Source organism: Hemitrygon akajei, chromosome 2 (genome assembly GCF_048418815.1).
Source record: "Hemitrygon akajei chromosome 2, sHemAka1.3, whole genome shotgun sequence".
NCBI lineage: Eukaryota > Metazoa > Chordata > Chondrichthyes > Myliobatiformes > Dasyatidae > Hemitrygon > Hemitrygon akajei.
In genome coordinates, this window is record NC_133125.1 from 148,872,056 (window position 1) to 148,895,072 (window position 23,017).

Genomic DNA, 23,017 nt, shown 5'->3' on the forward strand with positions numbered 1-23,017 from the left:
ACTCAAACTACCTGCGTCTCAATATCACCAAGACCAAGGAGATGGTGGTGGACTTTAGGAGATCTAGGCCTCATATGGAGCCAGTGATCATTAATGGAGAATGTGTGGAGCAGGTTAAGACCTACAAGTATCTGGGAGTACAGTTAGACGAGAAGCTAGACTGGACTGCCAACACAGATGCCTTGTGCAGGAAGGCACAGAGTCGACTGTACTTCCTAAGAAGGTTGGCGTCATTCAATGTCTGTAGTGAGATGCTGAAGATGTTCTATAGGTCAGTTGTGGAGAGCGCCCTCTTCTTTGTGGTGGCGTGTTGGGGAGGAAGCATTAAGAAGAGGGACACCTCACGTCTTAATAAGCTGGTAAGGAAGGCGGGCTCTGTCGTGGGCAAAGTACTGGAGAGTTTAACATCGGTAGCTGAGCGAAGGGCGCTGAGTAGACTACGGTCAATTATGGATAACTCTGAACATCCTCTACATAGCACCATCCAGAGACAGAGAAGCAGTTTCAGCAACAGGTTACTATCGATGCAATGCTCCTCAGACAGGATGAAGAGGTCAATACTCCCCAATGCCATTAGGCTTTACAATTCTACCGCCAGGACTTAAGAACTTTTTAAAAGCTATTATTAATGCTTTTTGAGATAGTGATTTAGATGCATATCATATTTTTTACTGAGTTAAGTATTGTATGTAATTAGTTTTGCTACAACAAGTGTATGGGACATTGGAAAAAAGTTGAATTTCCCCATGGGGATGAATAAAGTATCTATCTATCTATCTAAAACAAAGATAGCCCTTAAGGCTAGACCAGAATTTTCTCAGAAGTATGGTGAGGAGTTAAAGGCAGTATAAAATTAATTCTCCACTGCACCATCAAGTACCTGATGAAGTAATCCAGGTTATGTTGTGGAAAGTTCTGGCAAATGGACAAGTGAACTAGGAGCTGGAATCATTTGAGAGCCCCTTTCAGCATCTTCCATCATTCAGTGACATTGTATCCAGTACGATATTGAGCATTTTTCTGCATAATTTCCCAAATCTTTGATTAACCTATGATCCAAAAATCTAAATTTCACAGCCTTTGAAACATTCATTGAACTTGACACCGGAGCAAGAAGGTCTCCAAGTCCCTCCTGGTCACAACAGTACTTTGTTGATCATGGCTGATTTCAGCAGGTCCTTGCTGGTTACTAAGAGGTTTGCTGTAATTCTTCTTCCTCCAGAAGCCAATTCCAATGATGATCCCCAGGAGAATAAGTGGAATGATTGTAACTCCAGCCATGATCACTGTCTTTGTATCTTTCTTTGGTGTCCTCTCTGTAGATATATAGAGAATATTTCAACTTTTTTGTTTGATAACCACTTTGTAATGTTTTATTATCTGCATTAAACTTGTAGTGTTCATATGAAATTATAATGTAATTTAGACATAGATACAGAAAATATAGAAATGTAGAACACCTACAGCACAATACAGGCCTTTCAGCCCACAATGCTGTGCGAAACATGTACTTACTTAGAAATTAACTAACGTTACCCATAGCCCTCTATTTTTCTAAGCTCCATGTACCTATCCATGAATATCTGTGATTTTCTACAGCTATGTTTCAAACACAGCAATGTAAAGCCTTTTACGTTTATATTAACATTGAGGCATCATGTACAACTTCTGGTAGGATTGTGGCATGTGCAAATGCAACGGCCTCTTGGGGGCCAACCAAAGATACATTTTTCTTTGTAAAATTTGCTTTTTACGATCCAAAGACAATTCTACTCCAAGAACTTTGAGTACTTCAGGGCTACTCCATCAGTGAAATGCTCATTGATCACAATAACTGGAATGGTGTTGGAAGTGGAGCAAGCTGAAATGTCGAGAAGGAGCCAGTTGAGATATCAGGAAAGGAGACGAACAGGATGTCAGACGACCCAGTTTGGGTACGGAAGAGCTGACCTGGCTGCAGACCGTGTTGCTGCCTGTAATGGAAGCATCAAAATTGGTTCAATATATCCATGGGAGATTGTCTTCATTATTTCATTTGCGATCACAAGATGCTTTTCGACAGTGATAATGTAAGTTCCCACAGGCCTGTTACCCTTGTCTGGTGGGCCAGAAGACATGGGAGCTATGAAGGCTTGGTTCTAGTGAGGACTAGGTTTCAAGCCTTAGGCTTGTCTGCTGCTGCAGACCAGGTGAGAAGGCATAGCGTCTGTGCTCCGCTGCGATCTGGCCTATTCCATTGCTGCTGCTCTCCCATGTTTGAGTGGTAGAATGACAGGCTAGATTGCATTCATCTGCATGCTCCCAGGACTTGTACCATTGATTGCCGGACTTTGACGGACATGGTTTTTTTTTGAGTGAATATGCATCTTCACTGGCAATTTTCAATCATGTTTTCAATGTTTTCAATGTTTGCTTGCTATTGTGAATGTTTTGTACCTTGACCCCAGAGGAATGCTGTATCATTCTGCTGTGTCTATGTATGGTTTGAATGATGACTAAACTTGATTTGATTTGATCAGTTCAGAATCAGAATCAGATTTGCTATCACTGACATACATGAAGTGAAGTTATGGTTTCACAGCAACAATACAATACATAAACATAAAATTGCTTTAAATTATATAAAAAAATAAATTCACAGTGTGCAAAAGAAGATTAATGGGGTAGTGTTCATGAGTTGATGGACATTTCTGCAATTTGATAGTGGAGGGGAAGAAGATGTTTTTAAATTTCCGAGTGTAGTTCTTCAGGATTGCGTACCTCATCCCAGTGATAGGAACAAAAGTAGAACATCTCTGGGGAAATTAAAATTTCAGAGAAATAAACAAGTACCAGAAATAGAAAGATTAGTGTTCAGTTGTGAAGTCAATAAGGATATTTCCTCCTTATGTTTTTGGACTACAAAGACATTTACTCAAACAAATGGAAATAAAATTAAGTTTATAACTACAAAAGCTTTAAGCTCTATTGACATATTGCAGTTCAGTGGTCTCTTTCTTTCTCTGTCTGTCTCTGTCTCTCCCTCTCTCCTTCTTTCTCTCTCCCTCATTTCTTCCTTCTTTCTGTATTTGTCTATCTCTTACATAAACACACACATGGATAAGGTTACAATCAGTTTGTACTGATCAGCTATCATCAGAACATCAGAATAGCTCTGGAGAGTGAAGTATGAAATCCTTACAGAACTCATCTGTGAAGCAAGTTTACAGTTTATGAAATAGGTGCAGCATATTTTTGCTTGATGTGTAGTTTGGATTAGCTCCCTTTAAGTTCAGAACTTAACTGAATGCCCAAGCAAGGTAACAGATGGGTGCAATCTGTTTTGCTTCCTCTGTTTCTACATTTGGATAGTTAAGTAGGGAGCTGAAATAATAAATTACTTTAAAGTCATTTGACATATTTTCAACTTATTAGCTTACTTCAGTTCAACTCCAAAAAGAGGACCTCACCAGTGGAATTCAAGACTAAGCTTCCTACTCCTCTTTGATCTAAGTCACTTAATCTGGTTTACATATAAATTTATTTAGTATGGCTGCCTGTCTGTAAGCTAATATGACCACACACTTCTGCAGGCCCCTCCATGGAATTTATTGAGATAGAGTCAAATTTTTCTATACAATAAATAGATCTCTGCAGAAAAGAGTATTCAGCAGAGCTCAGAAAAATGAAAAATATATGTAGAGAAGAAATAATCTCATGCAGGAGAAATCAAGAAATGGTAACCATGCAGACTTCATGAGCTCTAATATACACAGGAAGAAATTCAGGAGAAGCATCTTTGACAGAACAAAGTGTTAGAATGTGGAAATATTTTCATTCTTTTAATCAGGATGTATTTTGCAAGAAGGTGGACAAGGACATGAATGAGAATGTGTGAAGGACTATGCAAATACTCAGAACACTGCAGAGTGTGAATATAAACATGGACTATTTGGATTTTTTGCCTGTTTCATGTAATCTATATTATTCACTGTAACCAAGCTTCCATTCATTGATTGGTATCAATGACAGTTTTGCTCACTGTGCTTACATTTTGTAAAGTGAGTTGTCTTGCCATGATTCAGTGATGTCTCTTCCAGGTTCATCTATCTCTCTTCTGTCTGCAAGCATAAACAATCCACTCCCCTCTTAGATGCTGCCTGGCCCTCTGAGCTCCTCCTGCAATATTTTGTTCTTCAATATACCAGCATCTGCAGTCAATTTTGTCTGCCTCACCAGCATCTGTCACTATTCTTGCTTCTCCGTATTTCATGTGCTTATCACCCGTCCTCACCTGCATCCACATATCACCCCGGCTACCTAGTTGATGCTTTCTTCTTGCTGCTGCCATCAGAAGGAAGGTACAGGAGTTTCAGGACTAACACAACCAGGTTCAAGAACAGTTAGAACTCCTCAACCATCATTCTCGTGAACCTATCGAATGGTGAAAGGTCTTGATAGAGTGGTTGAGGAGAGAATGTTTTCTATGGTGGGAATGCCTAAGACCAGAGGAAACAGTCTCAAAATAGAGGCCCATCCTTTTAGAACAGCGATGAGGAATTTCTTTAGCCTGAGGGTATGAATCTGTGGAACTCGTCACAGGCAGATCTGGAGGCCCAGTCTTTATGCGCATTAAAGGTTGATAGATTCTTGATAGGTCAGGGCACAACGGCATATGGGGAGAAGGCAAGAGATTGAGGCTGAGAGCAAATATGGATCAGCCATGATGAAATGGTGGAGCAACCTCAATAGGCCAAATGGACTAATTCTGCTGCTATATCATATGGTCTTGTGGTCAAAGAGGATAACTTCACTCAACTTCACTCACCACGTTAAAATGTTCCCACAACCAATGGAATCAATTTCAAGGGATCTTCATCTTATACTCTTGGTAGTTATTGTTTGTTTATTTATTTATTATTTTTTCTTTCTGTTTGTACTTGCACAGTTGTTGTCTTTTGCACACTGGCTGAACACCATGTTGGTGTGGTCTTTCATTGACTCTATTATAGTTATTGTTCTATTTTGGATCTATTGAGCATGCCCACAAGAAAACAGATCTCAGGGTTGTATATGGTGACATATATGTAGTGTTATAAAGGTTGAGCCAAAATATCAGCTTTCCACTTCCCTCCACTGTCTGACCCCTCAAATTCCCCAACAACTTACTGTATTTGTTACTCTTCAATCCAGTATCTGCATTCTCTTGTGTTTTCACAATTCAACAGTGAATTTTTTCAGATAGGAACTACTCTATCTAACCCAGACTATGAGTAATATCAGATTATTATAGTTCACCACCACCAATACATTTAATTAATCGTATCATAAGTACATAGTGCAATTAACCAATCTATACCATGTGGTAATGTGGGGAACCAGGAAATCTTGGACAGGAGAATTCTGCCACATCATCTATGATCAACTGAATTATTTTCATTACCCAGTCTGTCTCATCCTGGCTTGTAAATCATCACTGAATAAAATATAGGAGATGCAACCTCTGTGACATAATAGGTAGGAAATACTTATGGCCATTATTTGCAGGTAATTAAAAAGTAGCTGACGAATTGGTCATAAATCTGATTCACTTGCCCTGACAGATTAGTGAACTTCAGAGGCAAGAGTACTTGGTAGTTCTGCACTGCTGGAGTATTCAACATCAAAAAGACTCCCTATCTGCATTTTCAGGGATATAAATATTTCACATCTCTATACTGAGAAAAGCTTGCTGGTAGCCCTGTTGAAATCCATTGAACTTCGGAAAGAAAATCACTGGCTGGTTATTGTTACATTAACTACCAGGAACATGATGGGTGCTATCACATTGACAGTGATGAAATGCTTTGAGAGGGTGCTCATGTCTAGACTGCACTCCTATCTCAGCAAGGAACTGGACGCATTGCAATTTGCCTATTGCCACAATAGGTCACTGGCAGATGCCAATGCTCTCCACATGACTTTAGACCACCTGGTCAACACAAGCACTTATGTCAGGATGCCGTTCATTGACTATAGCTCAGCATTTAAAACCATCATTCCCACAATCCTGATTGAGAAGTTGCAGAACCTGGGCCTCAATACCTCCTTCTGCAATTGGATCCACAACTTCCTAACTGGAAGACCACAATCTGTGTGGATTGTTGATAACATATCCTCCTTGCTGATGATCATCACTGGCGCACCTCAGGGGTGTGTGCTTAGCCCGCTGCTCGACTCTCTATATACACATGACTGTGTGGCTAGGCATAGCTGAAATACCATCTATAAATTTGCAGACATACAACCATTGTTGGTAGAATCTCAGGCGGTGATGAGTGGGCATACAGGAGTGAGATATGCCAACTATTGGAGTGGTGCCTCAGCAACAACCTGGCACCCAATGTCAGTAAGACGAGAGAACTGATGGTGGTCTTCAGGAAGGGTAAGACGAAGCAACACATACCAATCCTCATAAAGGGATCAGAAGTGGATTGAGTGAGCATTTTCAAGTTACTAGGTGTGAAGATCTCTAAGGATCTAACCTGGTCCCAATATATTGATGTAGTTATAAATAAGGCAAGACACGACTATACTGCATTAGGAATTTGAAGAAATTTGACATGTCAACAAATACACTCAAAAACTTCTATACCTGTACCATGGAGAGCATTCAGACAGGCTGCATCACTGTCTGGTATGCAGGGGGGGGGGGGGGGTGGGTGCTACTGCACAGGACTGAAAGAAGCTGCAGAGGGTTGTAAATCTAGTCAGCTCCATCTTGGGTACTAGCCTACAAGTACCCAGGACATCTTCAGGGAGCAGTGTCTCAGAAAGACAGCGTCCATTATTAAGGACCTCCAGCACCCAGTGCATGCCCTTTTCTCACTGTTATTCAGGAACAACTTCTTCCCACCACCATCCAATTCCTCAGTGGACATTGAGCCCTTGGACACTAACTCACTTTTTTTTAATATATAGTATTTCTGTTACTTGCATGTTCTTTTAAATCACCTGTAATTGATTTATTTGTTTATTTATTATTATTATTTTATCTTTTGTCTTTTAGGTTATGTATTGCATTGAACTGCTGCTGCTAAGTTAACAAATTTCATGTCACATGCTCGTGATAACAAACCTGATTCTGATTTTGATTCTATGAGGCAGTAGGTATTCTAGATATGCTAATATACTAGGTCAGAGCATATACAGTGGGCACTGCATCAAGAAAACAGCAGCTGTCATCCAATATCCCTGGCATCCGGTTCATGCCTCATTCTTCCTAATACTATCAGGCAGGAGTTTCAGAAGCCTCAAGTTCCTCTCCATTAAGTTCAGGAACAGCTGCTTTCCTTCAGTTGTCAAGGTTTTGAATTGAACTGTACAACCTTAACCTACTTCAGCAACAGAACACTGACCACCTCTTCTATTACCATAGACTTGCTTCAGATTTTGTTTTTACTGATTGTCTTGCACAGTCTTTGTGTTTTTCTTTCTCTTCAGTGTATTGTACAATTTGTGAACTAATTGCATTCTGAATGTTGGCTGAATCTGTCTCTCCGAGATGCTGCTGCAAGCATGTTTTTCATTGCACGTGTATGTCACTGTACCTCTATGTGTCAATAAACTTGACTTGATGTGTACTAACATTCTGTTATTTGTCTGGCATTTCATATTCTGCAGAATATCATTATTCCTGACCCATTAGAAATTAAGCAGTGCATGTGAATGCATGTGTTTTAAGGCTCTTAATGTATTCTGTGATGTTGTTTGCCCCAAGTAATCGGCCTGAAGCAAGAACAAGGACCTCTGACTTGCCACTTACCCTGGGGTATATTGAGTCCTTGCAGGAGGGTGGCATGCTCGATGTAACAGGAGTATATTGCCTCCTCATCTTCATTCAGTGTAATCATTTTCATCAGCTGATAAGTCCCATCATGGTTGGGTAATACATCACTGGATTCAATCTCGGGGACCCACTCACCATCTCTCAGCCATGAAACATCGATAGCCTGTGGGTAGAACCCTGTGACAAGGCAGGAGAGTCTCAGCAGTTGAAATCCGTCACTCCTAATACTGATAAACACTTCAGGGATTGCTGCAAATGTGAGGAGTATCAACATCAGTGAAAACATGGAAAAAAACACTTTAGTTGTGACATCAATTCTGCTTCTCCTCCCTTCCAACCACAGTTTATCTCAGTATACCCAAAGTACCTGTCATCAGTGTCCTCAGTATTTGCTGAGGATTTGCCTATCCCTGGTGTTATGGAAGATAGTCCTGGCAGCATTATACATAACATCCCAGTCTGCTGCACATTGGCACACTACTTGTCATTTGTTAAGAACACTTCCAGGTGTTTGACCACAGTTGCATCAGTTAGCAGTCGGCATGAAACTTACTTCAGGTACTATGGCATTGGGACACTGGATAATGTAATGTTACTTCCTGACTGTCCAAATCTTCTGGTGGAATACCTCATTACCAAATCTCAACACTGAGCACTAAGACAGTACTTGGCTGGCAGTGAATAAGTCTATCTCAGTCAGATACTTTCTGTACAGATGTCATATCATCCCCAATACCTGCTGCTCTCAGGACACCTGTGGTGGGAAGTATCTGCTCACCCACCTTTCTTCAGATTTGCTAGGAGGGAATAGAGAAGAATGAAAAAGTCTGTGTTCTGATTCATTCCCTGCAGTTGCATAACAGAGGGCTGTCTGATCTACAAAGTGTTTCTGGGGACACATGTCTAGAAAGACTCTGCTGACTGACAGCACTAATAATTTCAAGAGATAATTCAAGGAAAATAACTTTAATTAGAAAACTGCTAGAATTTCTCGCAATTCAGGGAGCAATTCAGGCAAATGGATTTGCTGCATTTAAAAGAGGCAATGTAAGTCAATTACAAACAATAGGAAGATACCATCATTGGATGAGATATCACTGGATGGGGGGGGGGGGGGGGGGGGGACCCACATTTTGCACCATGTATCATTAGCGTTCAATAAAATTCATCACAAAGACATTTTCTGCCAGTGGTGACTGATCCCTGACAAACAGTAGCAAATCATTCAACCATAATTTTTGCAACAATCTTTTCTGTTCACTTGCAGATTGAGTTAGGGAACTTTTCAACAAAGGAGCTTTGCTGTGTAATTCCAGTTCTACCCTAATTTACTATTAACATGCACATTAGGATTGTGGACTGGTGCAGAATTTAATCCTCATAAGCATTTCTAACCCATCTGCCTTAACTAAAGGGCACATTGACAGCTCTTTCATTAATTTCATGTCCATGAACAACTGTTTAAGGGACAGCTCTTGATCTCATAATTTACCCAAGACTATATTTTATTCAGAGTTTGAAGAGATTTGGTTTGTCACCTAAAACATTCAAAAACTTCTATAGATGTACGATGGACGGCATTCTGACAGGCTGCTTCAGAGTCTGGTATGGTGGTGCTTCTTCAGAGGACCAAAAGCTCTACAGAAATTTGTAAACTTTGTGAGCTTCATCTTGGGTATTAACCTCCATAGCATCCAAGACATCTTCAAGAAACATGGCTCAGAAAGGCAATGTCCATTATTAAAGACCCAATCACCCAGGGACTGCCCTCTTCTCATTGTTACTATCAGGAAGGAGGTACAGAAGACTGAGGCACACATTAAGTGTTTCAGGTACAGCATTTTTTTTCCCTATGCGATGTGATTTCTAAATGAACATTGAACCTATGAACACTAACTTACTTCTTTTTTTTTATTATTTCTTCTTTTGCACTATTTTAAATCTATTCAATATACAGTGTACAATTCTGGTCACCAAATTATAGGAAAGATGTCAACAAATTAGAGAGAGTACAGAGGAGATTTACTAGAATGTTACCTGGGTTTCAGCACCTAAGTTACAGAGAAAGGTTGAACAAGTTAGGTCTTTATTCTTTGGAGAATAGAAGGTTGAGGGGGGACTTGATAGAGGTACGGTATTTAAAATTATGAGGGGGATAGATAGAGTTGACTTGGATAGGCTTTTTCCATTGAGAGTAGGGTAGATTTAAACAAGAGGACATGAGTTGAGAGTTAAGGGGCAAAAGTTAGGGGTAACACAGGGGAAACTTCTTTACTCAGAGTGGTAGCTGTTTGGAATGAGCTTCCAGTAGAAGTGGTAGAGGCAGGTTCGATTTTGTCATTTTAAAAAAAGTAATTGGATAGGTATATGGACAGGAAAGGAATGGAGCATTATGGGCTGAGTGCAGGTAGGTGGGACTAGTTGAGAATAAGCGTTCAGCACAGACTAGAAGAGCAGAGATGGCCTGTTTCCGTGCTGTAATTGTTATATGGTTACGTATATACACTCATTGTAATTGATTTACCTGTTTATTTCTTTATTTATTCATTCATTCACTCTTTCTTTGTTATCATTTGTTGCATTGTACTGTTACTACTCTATTATCAAATTTTATGACACATGCCAGTGACAATAAATCTGATTCTGATTCTGATTATGGCCCATACACTTTATTTGTCTAGATGTCTGCTCTTTCTCTGTAACTGTAATTGCAGGAACATATTTTACATTTGGTTCCTTAAGGTTGTCATAGGTGGGGCGGTAGCAGTGTTAAGCTCCTACTACCTATGGCATGCATCTCAAACAGCCTCTGATAAACAAGTTCTTCTCCTGGCCTTTATGTGTGATAAAGCTACAAATCCCAGCAGAACTCTTTCTACTATCAGGAGAAAGGTGGGTTGCTGGCATCTTAAAACCAGTCACTTTGGGCAGATGGAGCTCATCAGCCTTGGTTGACAGTTCATCTAGGAGAAGGAAACCTTGATCTCCAACCTCTGCTGCCTCATGGCTAAGTCCACTCATGGGGAAGGTTTTGGTAGTAAACGGCGAGGAAATATCCAGAGCTGGGGTCCCTAAGGCAGTGTGACGTTGAGTTCAACACTGACTGGCAACTTCTGCAATGCCATTGGTGCCAAGCTGTATCAGTCTCTGCCATTCCTTTATTGTTTTGTGTATCACCTAGACACCTAGAACACAATATCCATGATCAAATCCCCAACTAACAGAGGGCCTGTATTTTCCATTTGATTAGTTCTTTTCTCTTGATACTACCTCAATATACTAATGTTTGGAATGATCTGCATAGATGGCAAGCAAAATATTTTTTCTCCACTGCATGTGACAATAATACTGCAGTTAACAATTACCTGAAGTTTGCTACATTTCTCACCTGGGCTATCTAAAGTATTTCCCCTGTACCCAACAGTCAGAGTACCCGGGTAGTATACCTCTCTGCCGTAGCGCTTCTTGACCACACTCAAGATATACCAGCAGCCACTTCACACAGTCCTTCTCCAAGAGAGCTTTGAAGTATTTGTTCATGATCATGTTGACGTTCCACCGATCTGCAAGCTCTTGGAACTCTGGATTTAGCACAATCCAACTCATTCTTTCCTTGTCAAAAACACATGCATCCTCACCATTGTAGCCCAGTCTTATGAACCCATCTGTGGAGTTATCATTCTTCAATTCACAGCCGCAAATCCCCTGGACAAAGAAATCAGCTGGGGCTGAGGGAAGGTCGTGGGGGGGGGGGGGGGGGCAGGCAAGTGAAAAATAAACTGATGTGGCATGTAGGCACACAAGAAAGTAGAAACATGCGTATCTCTTCCATTTTGTGCATGTCTGCACTAAACCCATCAACCTGAAACCCCACAAATAATAAGGTTCCTCTTGGCCCTCACCTGCCTCCACGGCCAGCGCATAATTCTCTCTAACTTCCACCATCTCCAGCAGGATCCCACATCCAAGCACATCCTTCCCTACACCCACCACTCTCAACTTTCTGCTTTCCACAGGAATCTCTCCCTATACAAATCACTTGTCCATTCGTCCCTCCCCATCAATTTCCTGCCTGGTACTTATCCTCGCAAGTGGAACAAGTGCTACACCTGCCTCTACACCTCCTCCCTCATGACCATTCAGGGCCCCAAACAGTTTTTCCAGGAGAGACGACACTTCAGCTGTGAGTCTGTTGTGCCCATCTGCTGTATCCAGTGCTCCCAATGTGGCCTTCTGTATATTGTTGAGGCCCAATATAGATTGGAAGACTGCTTTGCCAAGCACTTACACTCCATCCACCAGAAAATCCAGGATCTCCCAGTGGCCTCCCATTTTAGTTCCACTTTCAATTCCCATTCTGACATGTCAATCCATGGCCTCCTCTGCTGTTGTGTTGAGGCCATACTCAAGTTGGAGGAGCAAAACCTTGTATTCCGTTTGGGCAGCCTCCCATCTGCTAGCATGAACATCGATTTCTCTAACTTCTGATAATGTCCAACCCCCTCACCCCCTTTACCATTCCTCTTCCCTTTATCCTCTCTGACCATACCTCCTCACCTTCCCCTTTTCTTCCTTGCATGACCTTCTACTCTGTCCTATTAGGTTCCCCTCTTCTCCAGCCCCGTATCTCTTTCACAAATCAACTTCTTAGCTCGTTACTTTACCCCACCCCCCTCCCAGATTCACCTACCACCTTCTGTTTCTCCCTTCCCTCCCCCACCTTTCAATTCTAATTCCTCATCTTTTTTTTCTCTGGTCCTGCTGAATGTTCTCAGCCCAATGCATCAACTGTACTCTTTTTCATAGATGTGGCATAGCCTACTGAGTTTCACCAGCATTTTCTTTGTGTTTGGATTTCTAAGATCTGTAGATTTTCTCTTGTTTGAGCATGAGTAGGAACTACTTGATCCAGCAAAGCACGAGTGATCTGCCCCAGATCTCAATTCTACTTTGTTACCTCCACAAATGCTCAACTCCTCACTATTCCAGCATTTTATCCTACCTTTAAAAATGTCGAATGTTCCAGGCTTCACTCTCAGAAGTGCAGAGAGTTCCAGAGAATTCATTATACTTCAAGAAGAAATATCATAGTGCCTCATTATTAAATTACTGGCCTCTAATCTTGTAACATTCTCTCCTCATTCAAAATTCTCCCAAGAGTGGAAACTGTTCAAAATAATTATTCACAGATGATCATATATATCATTACATCCATTGGAGACACAGCTTGTTATTGTAACTGCTCTGCTCACCAATGCAAGAAGTTGCAGATTATTTTACAAAAGTCACTCTGCCTTCCATGCACAGTCAACATATCAAAGTCAGCTCCCATCTTAGTCATTCCCTCTTCTCCCCGCTTCTTCAGACAGAAGATAGTTACTACCAGGCTCAAGGATAACATCTATCTTGCTCTTAGTAGACTCTTGAATGGACCAATAAAGATAACTCTTGAACTCACCATTTACCTCACAATAGTCCTTCCATCTTATGGATTGGCTGCACAGCACTTTTAATGTAACTATAACACTACATTCTGAATTCTGTTATTGTATTTCCCTTTGTTATAATACAATCTACTTATGTTCTGAAATAATCTATATGGAAGGCATGCAAAATGAGTGTTTCAATGTACTGAATTTCAGTACATGTGAAAATAATAAACCAATTACACCTTGCCGTTTACCCATGGATTCTTTTTGTTTTAAAACGTGCACTCATTCTTCTGAATTCCAGTGAGTGCACATCTGGTATTGTTAGCCAGTTATGATTTAAGAACATAGGACATAAAATAGTACATCACATTACAGGCCCTTCAGCCCACAATTTTGTGTCAACTCTCAAACCCTGCCTCCCATATAACCCCCCCCCCCCCACCTTAAATTACTCCATATACCTGTCTAGTAGTCTCTTAAACTTCACTAGTGTATCTGCCTCCACCACTGACTCAGGCAGTGCATTCCATGCACAAACCACTGAGTGAAAAATATTCCTCTAGTATCCCCCTTGAACTTCCCTCCCCTTACCTTAAAGCCATGTCCTCTTATACTGAGCAGTGGCGCCCTGGGGAAGAGGTGCTGGCTATCGATTCTATCTATACCTCTGACAGCCTTCTATTTCCAGGGATTAGTAAATGTTTCTCTTTTACATCGTCTCCAATGCCAGCACATGCAGAAGCAAACGCAAATGCACCCTTAAATACAGTGACATTTTTCAACAAGATCTTACTATTAGTGGCACAACAGAATAGATTGGGAAGGCACAGCAATGTAACTAGTAGAGCTAGAGCCTTACCTGCTTCTAATTCTGAATGTATGGAGTTTGTTCTCTCTGTGACCTTATCAGTGCTCCGGTTTCCTTCCACTTACGAATGATAATTTGGGTTGGTAGGATAATTGGCTAATGTAAATTTGCCCAGATGTTTGGGTAAGTAATAAAAAAGGTGGGAGAGCTGATGACAGTATGGAAAGAATAAAAATGGGATTAAAGCAGGAGTATTGTCATCCTGCCAAAGGGTCTCAGCCAACAATGTCGACTGTACTTCTCTCTGGGAAATCTCACAGCTTTGCATAACCTGTTCAGCAATTACTGTTGCTAAAGTGAAGGGGTGTTGACTGTACTCTTTTCCATAGATGATGCCTGGCCTGCTGAGTTCCTCCAGCATTTTGTGTGTGTTACTTGGATTTGCAGCATCTGCAGATTCGCTTTTGTTTGCTATTGCTGTTGATGGTCATTAAGGAACAGTGGGCTGAAGTGGCAGTTTCCATGCTGTATGACCTGATGGCTCCAGGTTTATGTATGGTAGACATGGACTACCCCCAATCATTGAATGCCATACTTGGACAATACATAATTATTGAGAGAGCAACACTGAAGAAATTCTAGCAACACACAAAATGCTGGAGGAACTCAGCAGGCTTGGCAGCATCTATGGAAATAAAAGTACAGTTGACGTCTTCTACAGTTGAAGGCTTTAACCCTTCAGCAGAACCATGCATTTTTTGATAGATGCTGCCTGGCCTTCTGAGATCCTCCAGCATTCTGTGTGTTGCTCGGATTTCCAGTATCTGCAAATTTTCTCTTGTTTCTGAAAATTTGCTATGTCACAGCTACAATGTCTGAGGGGCAGCACTGTTGGAGAGGCAATGTTGAAGGAGGACTACAGAGCAGCAGGGTTAAGACTGTGGAAATGAGGCAACATACATGGGAAGTACAGATACTTTGGAGAATTGGGCTGTCAGAGATCATTGCAATATCACAGTCAGTACTGACAGTTGGCTACATTAACAGAATATTATAACTGAGGGAATACAATCAGTAATACAAATGTTCAAATGAAATCAGGATCCTTTGTTTGCATTATTAGGACATAAATAAACCAATGGTTTCTCACTCACTGCAGTCCAACTAATGTATATGATCCAACGTAGTGTAGGATCAGGGTGTGAGTCTGGCCAGTGCCTGTAATGGGTTGGTACACTTTCCCCATGACCACTTTAGCTTCCTTCCACCTTCCAAAGGGTACCGATTAGGATTAGTGATCTGTGGGCATGTTCTGTTGGCACTGAAAGTGTGTTGACATTTGTAGACTGCCCCAGCACAATTCCCACTGATATGATACAAAATAACATATTTCCCTGTGTGTCCACTGCACGTGTGACAAATAATACTGATCATTGAATCTTAATCCATCCATTTATTGCAGCTGTTGTGACAAATGCTAGACCTTGTAAGATATCATCACCTGCTAACTGGATGTGCAGTGATAAGGACACATTAAACTAAAAAGATAAGGCTTTGACTTCATGCAAGTTCATCTGCGCAGTCACTGGGTTTTGTCAAGTCACTTACCACTGTGCTGTTGGTGAACAACCTCAACATTCCCTCTGATTATCCCATGAAAACCTGCCACTGTGATGGCCATTGCATCCCAGTGTTCCCTTGGGAAAGAGTAAGCCATCCACCATTGTCTGGAAACAGCCCTTTGCAGTGTGCTGTCAAAGTATGCTATCTGCTGGTCATCCAGCATTGCCACCATGCTATATTCAGTCAGCTCACTCGTTCCGTGGTTCAACAAGTAGTAAAATGCAAGGATGTGAAAATCTGCAACAGAGAAACAGAAATTAGTGATGCAAAGTGATGTGAAGTTAATTATGTATTACTCTGGATTTCCAGCATCTGCAGAATCTCCTGTGTTAGTGATGTAAAGACCACAATGCAGAAAGGCATTAACTAATATTAAAACTGATTACATCTTAGGAACATTGGAACCAGGGTATATCAGATGGCTTTTAGGCTGTGTCCACCAATCATTATTCCACTTCTAAATGATTTGCATTAACATACATTTTCCTGTTTGCAATGTCTCCATCTTGAAAATTTTGTTAATCTTAGTCATTCATGTGTTCATCAATTAAACATTTCACTGGTTAATGTGTTACAAATTTTACTTTCCCTACCACCCTTTCCAAACCACTAATACCCATTTCAATCCACGCTCCTTCCCAGTTGCACTCATACATTCATTTATGTCACCATCTCTCTCTATCCCCAGCTGCTCCTGGTTTCATTTGTCCTTCACCTCTCTCATAATGGTTCCAAAATCATCTTCCTGATGGATCAGATCTCAGCACTTCTATCCATTTTTCTTTATAATTATCAACCTCCGTGGTCCTTAGCCTCACCTCACCTCCCCCTTCCTTGCTTCATCTTCCTTTTCTTTATTGGCTTCCATCCATCATGGACAGAACTCTTGTCTTCTGACGCCATACTCCCCCTCCCCTATGCTGACCCTTTTACCCATTATCGTTTATCTCCAAACTCCCCCTGCCCAGTATACCATAATGTCTTGTTTCACTAATCACTGTGTCGATCCTTCCTTTTCATTTTATGAGCTATCTTCCTCCTTTCATCACCAAGTCCTTTCCCGCAACAGATGCTTCTCAAGCTGCTCAGTTCTTCCAGCAGACAGTTACTCCTGATTCCAGCACCTACTGTCTCTTGTGTCTCAACAGAATATTATGATGATATTTGGATATACATTATTGTGCAAAAGTCTTAAGCAATGTACATATATACATGGTTGATTTGTTGGCATCTATCTGTCTTGAAGGACAATGGGTGATGATGATTATCATCACAAGCATGGGCGGAAGGTATGGAGATCCTAAGATGCCCAGTCATCAAGATCACTCTCTTGGCCTCACCAGTGTAGTCCAAAGGAAAGTTTATGAAGCAACAGTTAGCTTGCACATGAGAGTTTGGAGATAATCTATCAGAGTTACAGGGAATTAGCCGGTCCTAAATTGCAGAGGTATGTAGCTGGGTGACTGTCAGGAGAAATAAAAATGTGAATAGGCATTTAGCACAGAGCATCATGTGGCCATTCCTTACAATAATAAGTAAACCACTTTGGATAATGTTGTGGGGGTGACCTCCCAGGAGACTGCTGGTTTACTGGCACTGAGCGCAAGTCCATTGTGCAGAAAGGAAAAAGGGAGAAGAGGGATGTGTTAGTGATAGGGGACTCAACAGTCAGGAGATCAGGCAGGAGATTCCATGGAGGTGAACAGTACACTCAAATCGGATGTTGCCTCCCTGGTGCCAGGATCATGGACATCTCAGATCGTGTCCACAGCATTTTGGAGAGGGAGGAAGAGTAGCTAGATGTTTTAGTACATATTGGTACAAGTGACAGAGGAAGGAAAAACAAAGAGGTCCTTAAAAGGTAATTTAGAGAGCTAGGTAGAAAGCCGAGAAACAGGACCACCAGCATTGCAATTTCTGGATTACAGCTTGTGGGGGGGGGGGGGGGGGGGATCTGGATGATTTGGCAGATTATTGTGTGGCTGAGAAGCTGATGTGGAGGGAGGGGCTTCAGGATCTTGGATCTTTAAGATCTCTTCTGGGCGAGATATGACCTGTTCAGAAGTGAGGGGCTACACTGGAACTGAAGGAGGACCACTGTTCTCACTGGCAGGTTTATTGGAGACAGTTCAAACAAAATTGGTAGGGTGTTTGGAACCAGAGTGAAGGTCTCAGGATAAGATGGATGGTAAAAATGCAAAGATAACATGCAATCAGTCTGTTAGGAAGGGCAGGCAAATGATAGGATGAAAATGCAGTTAGTAGGGAGAGTATCAGTGCATTAGGGATAAAGACTCAATGTGTAGCAAATATAGTACTCAAAGTGTTATATCTCAATGCACGGAGTATAGGAAATAAGTTGGATGACCTTGTTGCACTATTACAGATTGTTAGGTATGGTGTTGTGGCCATCACGGAATCATGGCGGAAAGATGGTTGGAGTTAGGAGCTGAATGGTGTATCAGAGGGATAGGATTGAAGGCAGAGGGGATAGCATGGCTCTGCTGGTAAAGAAAGATGTGAAATAGGATCAGAAGATGTTGAATCCTTGTGGTTGAGTGAAAAACTTGCAAGGGTAAAAGGACCTGATGGCAGTTAAGTACAGGCGTCCAAACAGTAGCTGGGATGTGGAGCACAGATTACAATGGAAAAGAGAAAAGGCATATCAAAAGGGCAACTTTATCACAGTCATGGAGATTTCAACATGAAGGGCAATGCAGGAAAATCAGGCTGGTAATGGATCTCAAAAGAGTGAGTCTGTTGAATGCCTATGAGATGGCTTTTTAGAGCAGTTTGTCATTGAGCTGACTAGGGGATCAGCGGATTAGCTATACTGGAGTGAGTGTTATGTAATGAACTGGATGTGATTAGGGATATTAAGATAAAAGAACCCTTAGGAGACAGTGATCATTATTTCAGTGGAGCAAAGGAAATTACAGTAGTATGAGAGAGAAGTTGGCCAAAGTAATTTGGAAGAAAATGCTGGCAGGGATGATAGCAGGGCAGTATTGGCATGATTTTTTTGAAAAAAAGTCAAAGGTGCAGGATAGATGTATACTAAAAACAAAGAAATAGCTAAATGGCAAAATAATACAACCAGAGCAGACAAGGAATGTCAAAGCTAATTTAAAGTAAAAGATTGGGCATAAAACAATGCAAAAATTAGTGCTAAGACTGATCGTTGAGAAGCTTTTTAAAACCTACAGAGACCAATTAAAAGAATCATTAGAATGTGAAAGATGAAATATGAAAGTAAGCTAGCAAATATAAAAGTGGATAGTAAAGATTTTTGAAGTATTGTAAAAATGAAAACAAGATGGCAGTGGATATAGGACCACTAGAAAATGAGGTCAGAGAAATAATAATGGTGGACAAGGAGTTGGCAGAAGAACTAAATGAGTATTTTGCATTAGTCTTCATTGTGGAACACACTAGCAGTGTGCCAGATGTTGAAGAGTGCAGGGGAAGAGAAGTGAGCGCAGTTACTATTACAAGGAAGAAGGTGCTGAAAAAGCTGAAAGACCAAAGGGTAAATAATTCATCCGAGTCAGATGAACTGCACCCTAGGGTTGTGAATGTGGTGGTGGTAGGGATTGTGGAGGCATTAGTAATGATGTTTGAAAATTCATTGGAATCCAGCATGGTGCCAGAGGACTGAAAAATTGCAAATGTCACTCCACTCTTTAAGGAAGGATGAAGGCAGCAACGAGGAAATTACAGACCAGTTAGCCTGACCTCAGTAGTTGGGAAGATATCAGAGACAATTGTTAAGGATGAGGTTATAGAGTATTTTGTGAGAAAGGTCAAGATAGGACAAAGTCAGCATGGTTTCATTAAGAGAAAATCTTGCCTGACAATCCTTTGGAAATTCTTTGAGGAGATTACAAGTAGGATAGATAAAGGGGATGTAGTGGATGTTGTATATTTGGACTTCCATAAGGCCTTTGACAAGGGGCTACACATGAGGCTGCTTACCAAGTTAACTGCCCATGGTATTAAAGGTAAGTTACTAGCATGGCTGTTTGGTAGGATCCTGTTGGCTGCCAGTGAATAGTGGTGTTGTGACGGCTTCTTTTTATGCTGTATATCAATGACTTAGATGATGGAACAGATGGCTTTGTTGCCAACTTTGCAAATAATATGAAGATTGGTGGAGGAGCAGGTAGTGTTGTGGAAAGAGATAGGATGCAGAAGGACTTAGACAGATTAGGAGAATGGGCAAACAAAGTGGCAAATTAAATACAATTTTGGAAAATGCATGGCCGTGCACTTTGATAGAAGAAATAAATGTGCAGACTATTTTCTAAATGGGGAGAATATCAAAAATTCTGAGATACAAAGGGACTTGGGAAACCTTGTCCAGAATGCCTTAAAGGTTAACTTGCAGGTAGAGTTGGAAGTGAGGAAGGCAAATGCAATGATAGCATTCATTTCAAAAGGTCAAGAATACAAGAGCAGGGATGTGATACTGAGGCTATATAAGGCCCGGGCTGAGGCCTCACTTTGAGTATTGTGAATAGCTCTGGACTCCTGATCTAAGAAAATATGCGCTGGCATCGGTGATGGTTCAGAAGTAGCTCACAACGATGATTCTGGGAATGAAAGGGTTATCATACAAGGAATGTTTGATAGCAGTGGGTCTGTACACACTGGAATTGGAGGGATAGGGAGGGGAAATCTCATTAAAACCTTATGAATGTTGGAAGTCCTAGACCGAGGAGATGAGGAAAAGATGTTTCCCATGATTGGCAGTCTAGGACAGAGGACATAGCCTCAGGATAGTGGGGTGTCCATTTAAACCAGAGGGTGGTGACTTTCTGGAATTTATTACCACAGGCAGTTGTGGAGGCCAGGTCACTGGATGTATTCAAGGCAGAGCTTGCTAGGTTTTTGATTGCACACAGCATCAAAGGTTACGGGGGGAAGGCCAGCAGTGGGGCTGAGGAGGGAAATCAAAGGATTAGCCATGATTAAACCGTGGAGCAGACTTGATCGGCAAAATGGCCTAATTCTGCTCCTATGTCTTATAATCTTATGGTTTTATTATAGTCAATATGTTTGGCACTAGCTTGGCTGCAAGGAACTGCCAGAAGGATCTTCAATGATGTCCATCCACCTTAAGGGCTCCACTTTGGATTTGTTGTCTGAGATTACTCCCATAGCCTTCGTCTCTCCCAAAGCTGCCTACAAGGCAGTAGGGCTCCTTACCCTTAGGGGAGATTTGTTTCATGAGCAGCAGTGTGTGTCCAGACACCAGTGGGACTGCGTGCTATGTGTACAGGAGCCAGACCTCCTCCCTGTCCACTGTAGTTCAGCCTGAGTCCAAAAGAAGTTCAGTTTCCGTGTGTCGCCAGCGAGGTGGTACTACATGAAGCTTGCTGTTGGATGGGCTATGTACTGGCAGGGAGAGACTTATACATTCCATTCTCCTTTTTGCAAGACTGCTAGCCAGTGGTGGAAGCTGAAAGTGAGAGTGACACGCACTGCCCACTACAGTACCACACTAGATGCATCAAAACAACTGTAGGTAGATAGCTAGGGTGCTTAAGATTTTTGTACAGTATTGTATTTGCCAACATGGAGCAGAAAATAGGTCTGTAAATATGGTGGGAAGAAAAGATGTCGGGAATGGCAATGGTGGAGCACTGTGGGATGTGTGTGACAGGGAGCATAGACAGAATGTCAAGGTGGTGGTGGGGTGGTGCAGGTGCAGACTTATCCAGCTTTGAGTCGCCAGGCAAGTACATTGTATTCCAAACAGATCACTACAGAATGTCTCCCTGGTGCTTCCTGCTCCCTCCCTGATCCCTTCAGAATTACCCAGCCACGATTCCTCTCTCCCTGCCCCCTTCCAGTCCACAAGCGAGACCTATATCAGAATCAGGTTTATCATCACTCACAGAAGTCATAATTTTTTTTGTGTGGTCACAGAAGTCTGCAGTACATAAAGTTACTACACTACTGTGCAAAAGTCAGGCACCCTAGCTATATATAAGTGCACAAGGCTTTTTCCCAGTACTGTGATATGAAAGAGATGTTATAGAAAGATAGAGAGATATAACATGCATACAGGCCATTCTGTACACCAAATCTCTGCCAACCATCAAACACCAATTTAGATTAATTTTACTCTAAATGATTTCAGTCACTCCATTCTGCCATTAACTCCCACTGGGGCAAAATCACAGCAGTCAATTCACATAGTATGCTGCACTCCTTTTGGATGTGCGAGGAGACACGGACACGCAAAGGAAACCCATGTGATCACAAGGGCAACATGGAAACTGCAACCAGAGACCCTTGGAATTTTGGATTGAAACTGGAAAATTGGAGCAATGAGCCATCATTTTTATGGACTGTACCACTGTGCTATTTATGATATAGAAGAGGTTTCCTTAGGTTTCCACAGCTGGGTAAAGTCTTATGCTGGGATTCTTTAAATTTTATCAACAATAAAGGGTATTGGAAGCCAAAGAAAATCAACAACTCCCCTATGATCAGGTCAGTTAGTAACTGCAAAGTGTAAACTTAACAGTTATACTGGCTGAAAGAGAGTGGGAGATCAGGAACATTTACTTCAATGAGAGGACATCTGGATACAAGTCCAGGATATCTTCTCTACTCCAGCAATCCACATTGAAAATTCTCAACTGTAATTCTCCAAACAAGGCTCAGAGTGGGGAGCAGCAACTTTCTAAGTGATTTTCTAAAGCAATCTCCAGCTAAGGAGATGTTCTTTTTCCCACAGGGAACTGTTAATTCAAAACTAGAAACATCATTATCTTTAATTTTATTCTACAAAAATTTGAGAACAAACTTCTAATTACAGGTTAATAATTACCAAACATAAGACCATAAGTTCATATGACATAGGAGGAAAATTAGGCCTTATTGAGTCTGCTCCGCCTTTCCATCATGGCTGATCCCAGATCTCACTCAACACCAAACACCTGCCTTCTCACCATATTCTTTGATGCCTGACTGATCAGGAAATAATCAAACTTTGCCTTAAATATACAATATAATTGGTCTCCACCACAGTCTGTTGCAGAGCATTCCACAGATTCACTACCTTCTGGCTAAAAAATTCCTCCTTACCTCTGTTTTTAAAGGTCACCTCTCAGTTTTGAGGCAGTGAACTCTAGTTCCGGACACACCTACCAGATCAGATTCAGATTCAGAGTCAGTTTATTGTCATTTAGAAACCACAAATGCAATGCAGTTAAAAATGAGACAACACTCCTCCAGAATGATATCACAAAAGCACATGACAAAACAGACTACACTAGAAAATCCACATAACGTTTGGCAATCCCCAATCCAGAGTCTTGAGAGGCTGCTCTCCAC

At 41.4% G+C, this 23,017-nt stretch overlaps 1 protein-coding gene across 1 annotated transcript; it reads right to left on the reverse strand.

The window, feature by feature from the left end:
* Positions 1-1,089: 1,089 nt before the first annotated feature.
* On the reverse strand, positions 1,090-16,607 carry LOC140721017 (major histocompatibility complex class I-related gene protein-like). The gene is made up of 5 exons (XM_073035884.1): positions 16,604-16,607; positions 15,678-15,907; positions 11,254-11,512; positions 7,784-8,056; positions 1,090-1,316 (listed from the first exon to the last, which is right to left on the reverse strand). Exons 1-5 carry the CDS (start codon positions 16,605-16,607, stop codon positions 1,090-1,092), a joined length of 993 nt encoding a protein of 330 aa, XP_072891985.1.
* Positions 16,608-23,017: the final 6,410 nt, after the last annotated feature.

What these genes read in the sequence shown, in the direction of transcription:
- LOC140721017 (XM_073035884.1), bottom strand. An exon ending in AGAAGCGCTACGGCAGAGAG is followed by an intron (nt 8,057 to 11,253) that starts GTATACTACCCG and finishes TCACATTTGCAG; the next exon opens with CAATCCCTGAAGTGTTTATC. An exon ending in AGGACTCAATATACCCCAGG is followed by an intron (nt 1,317 to 7,783) that starts GTAAGTGGCAAG and finishes ATATATCTACAG; the next exon opens with AGAGGACACCAAAGAAAGAT.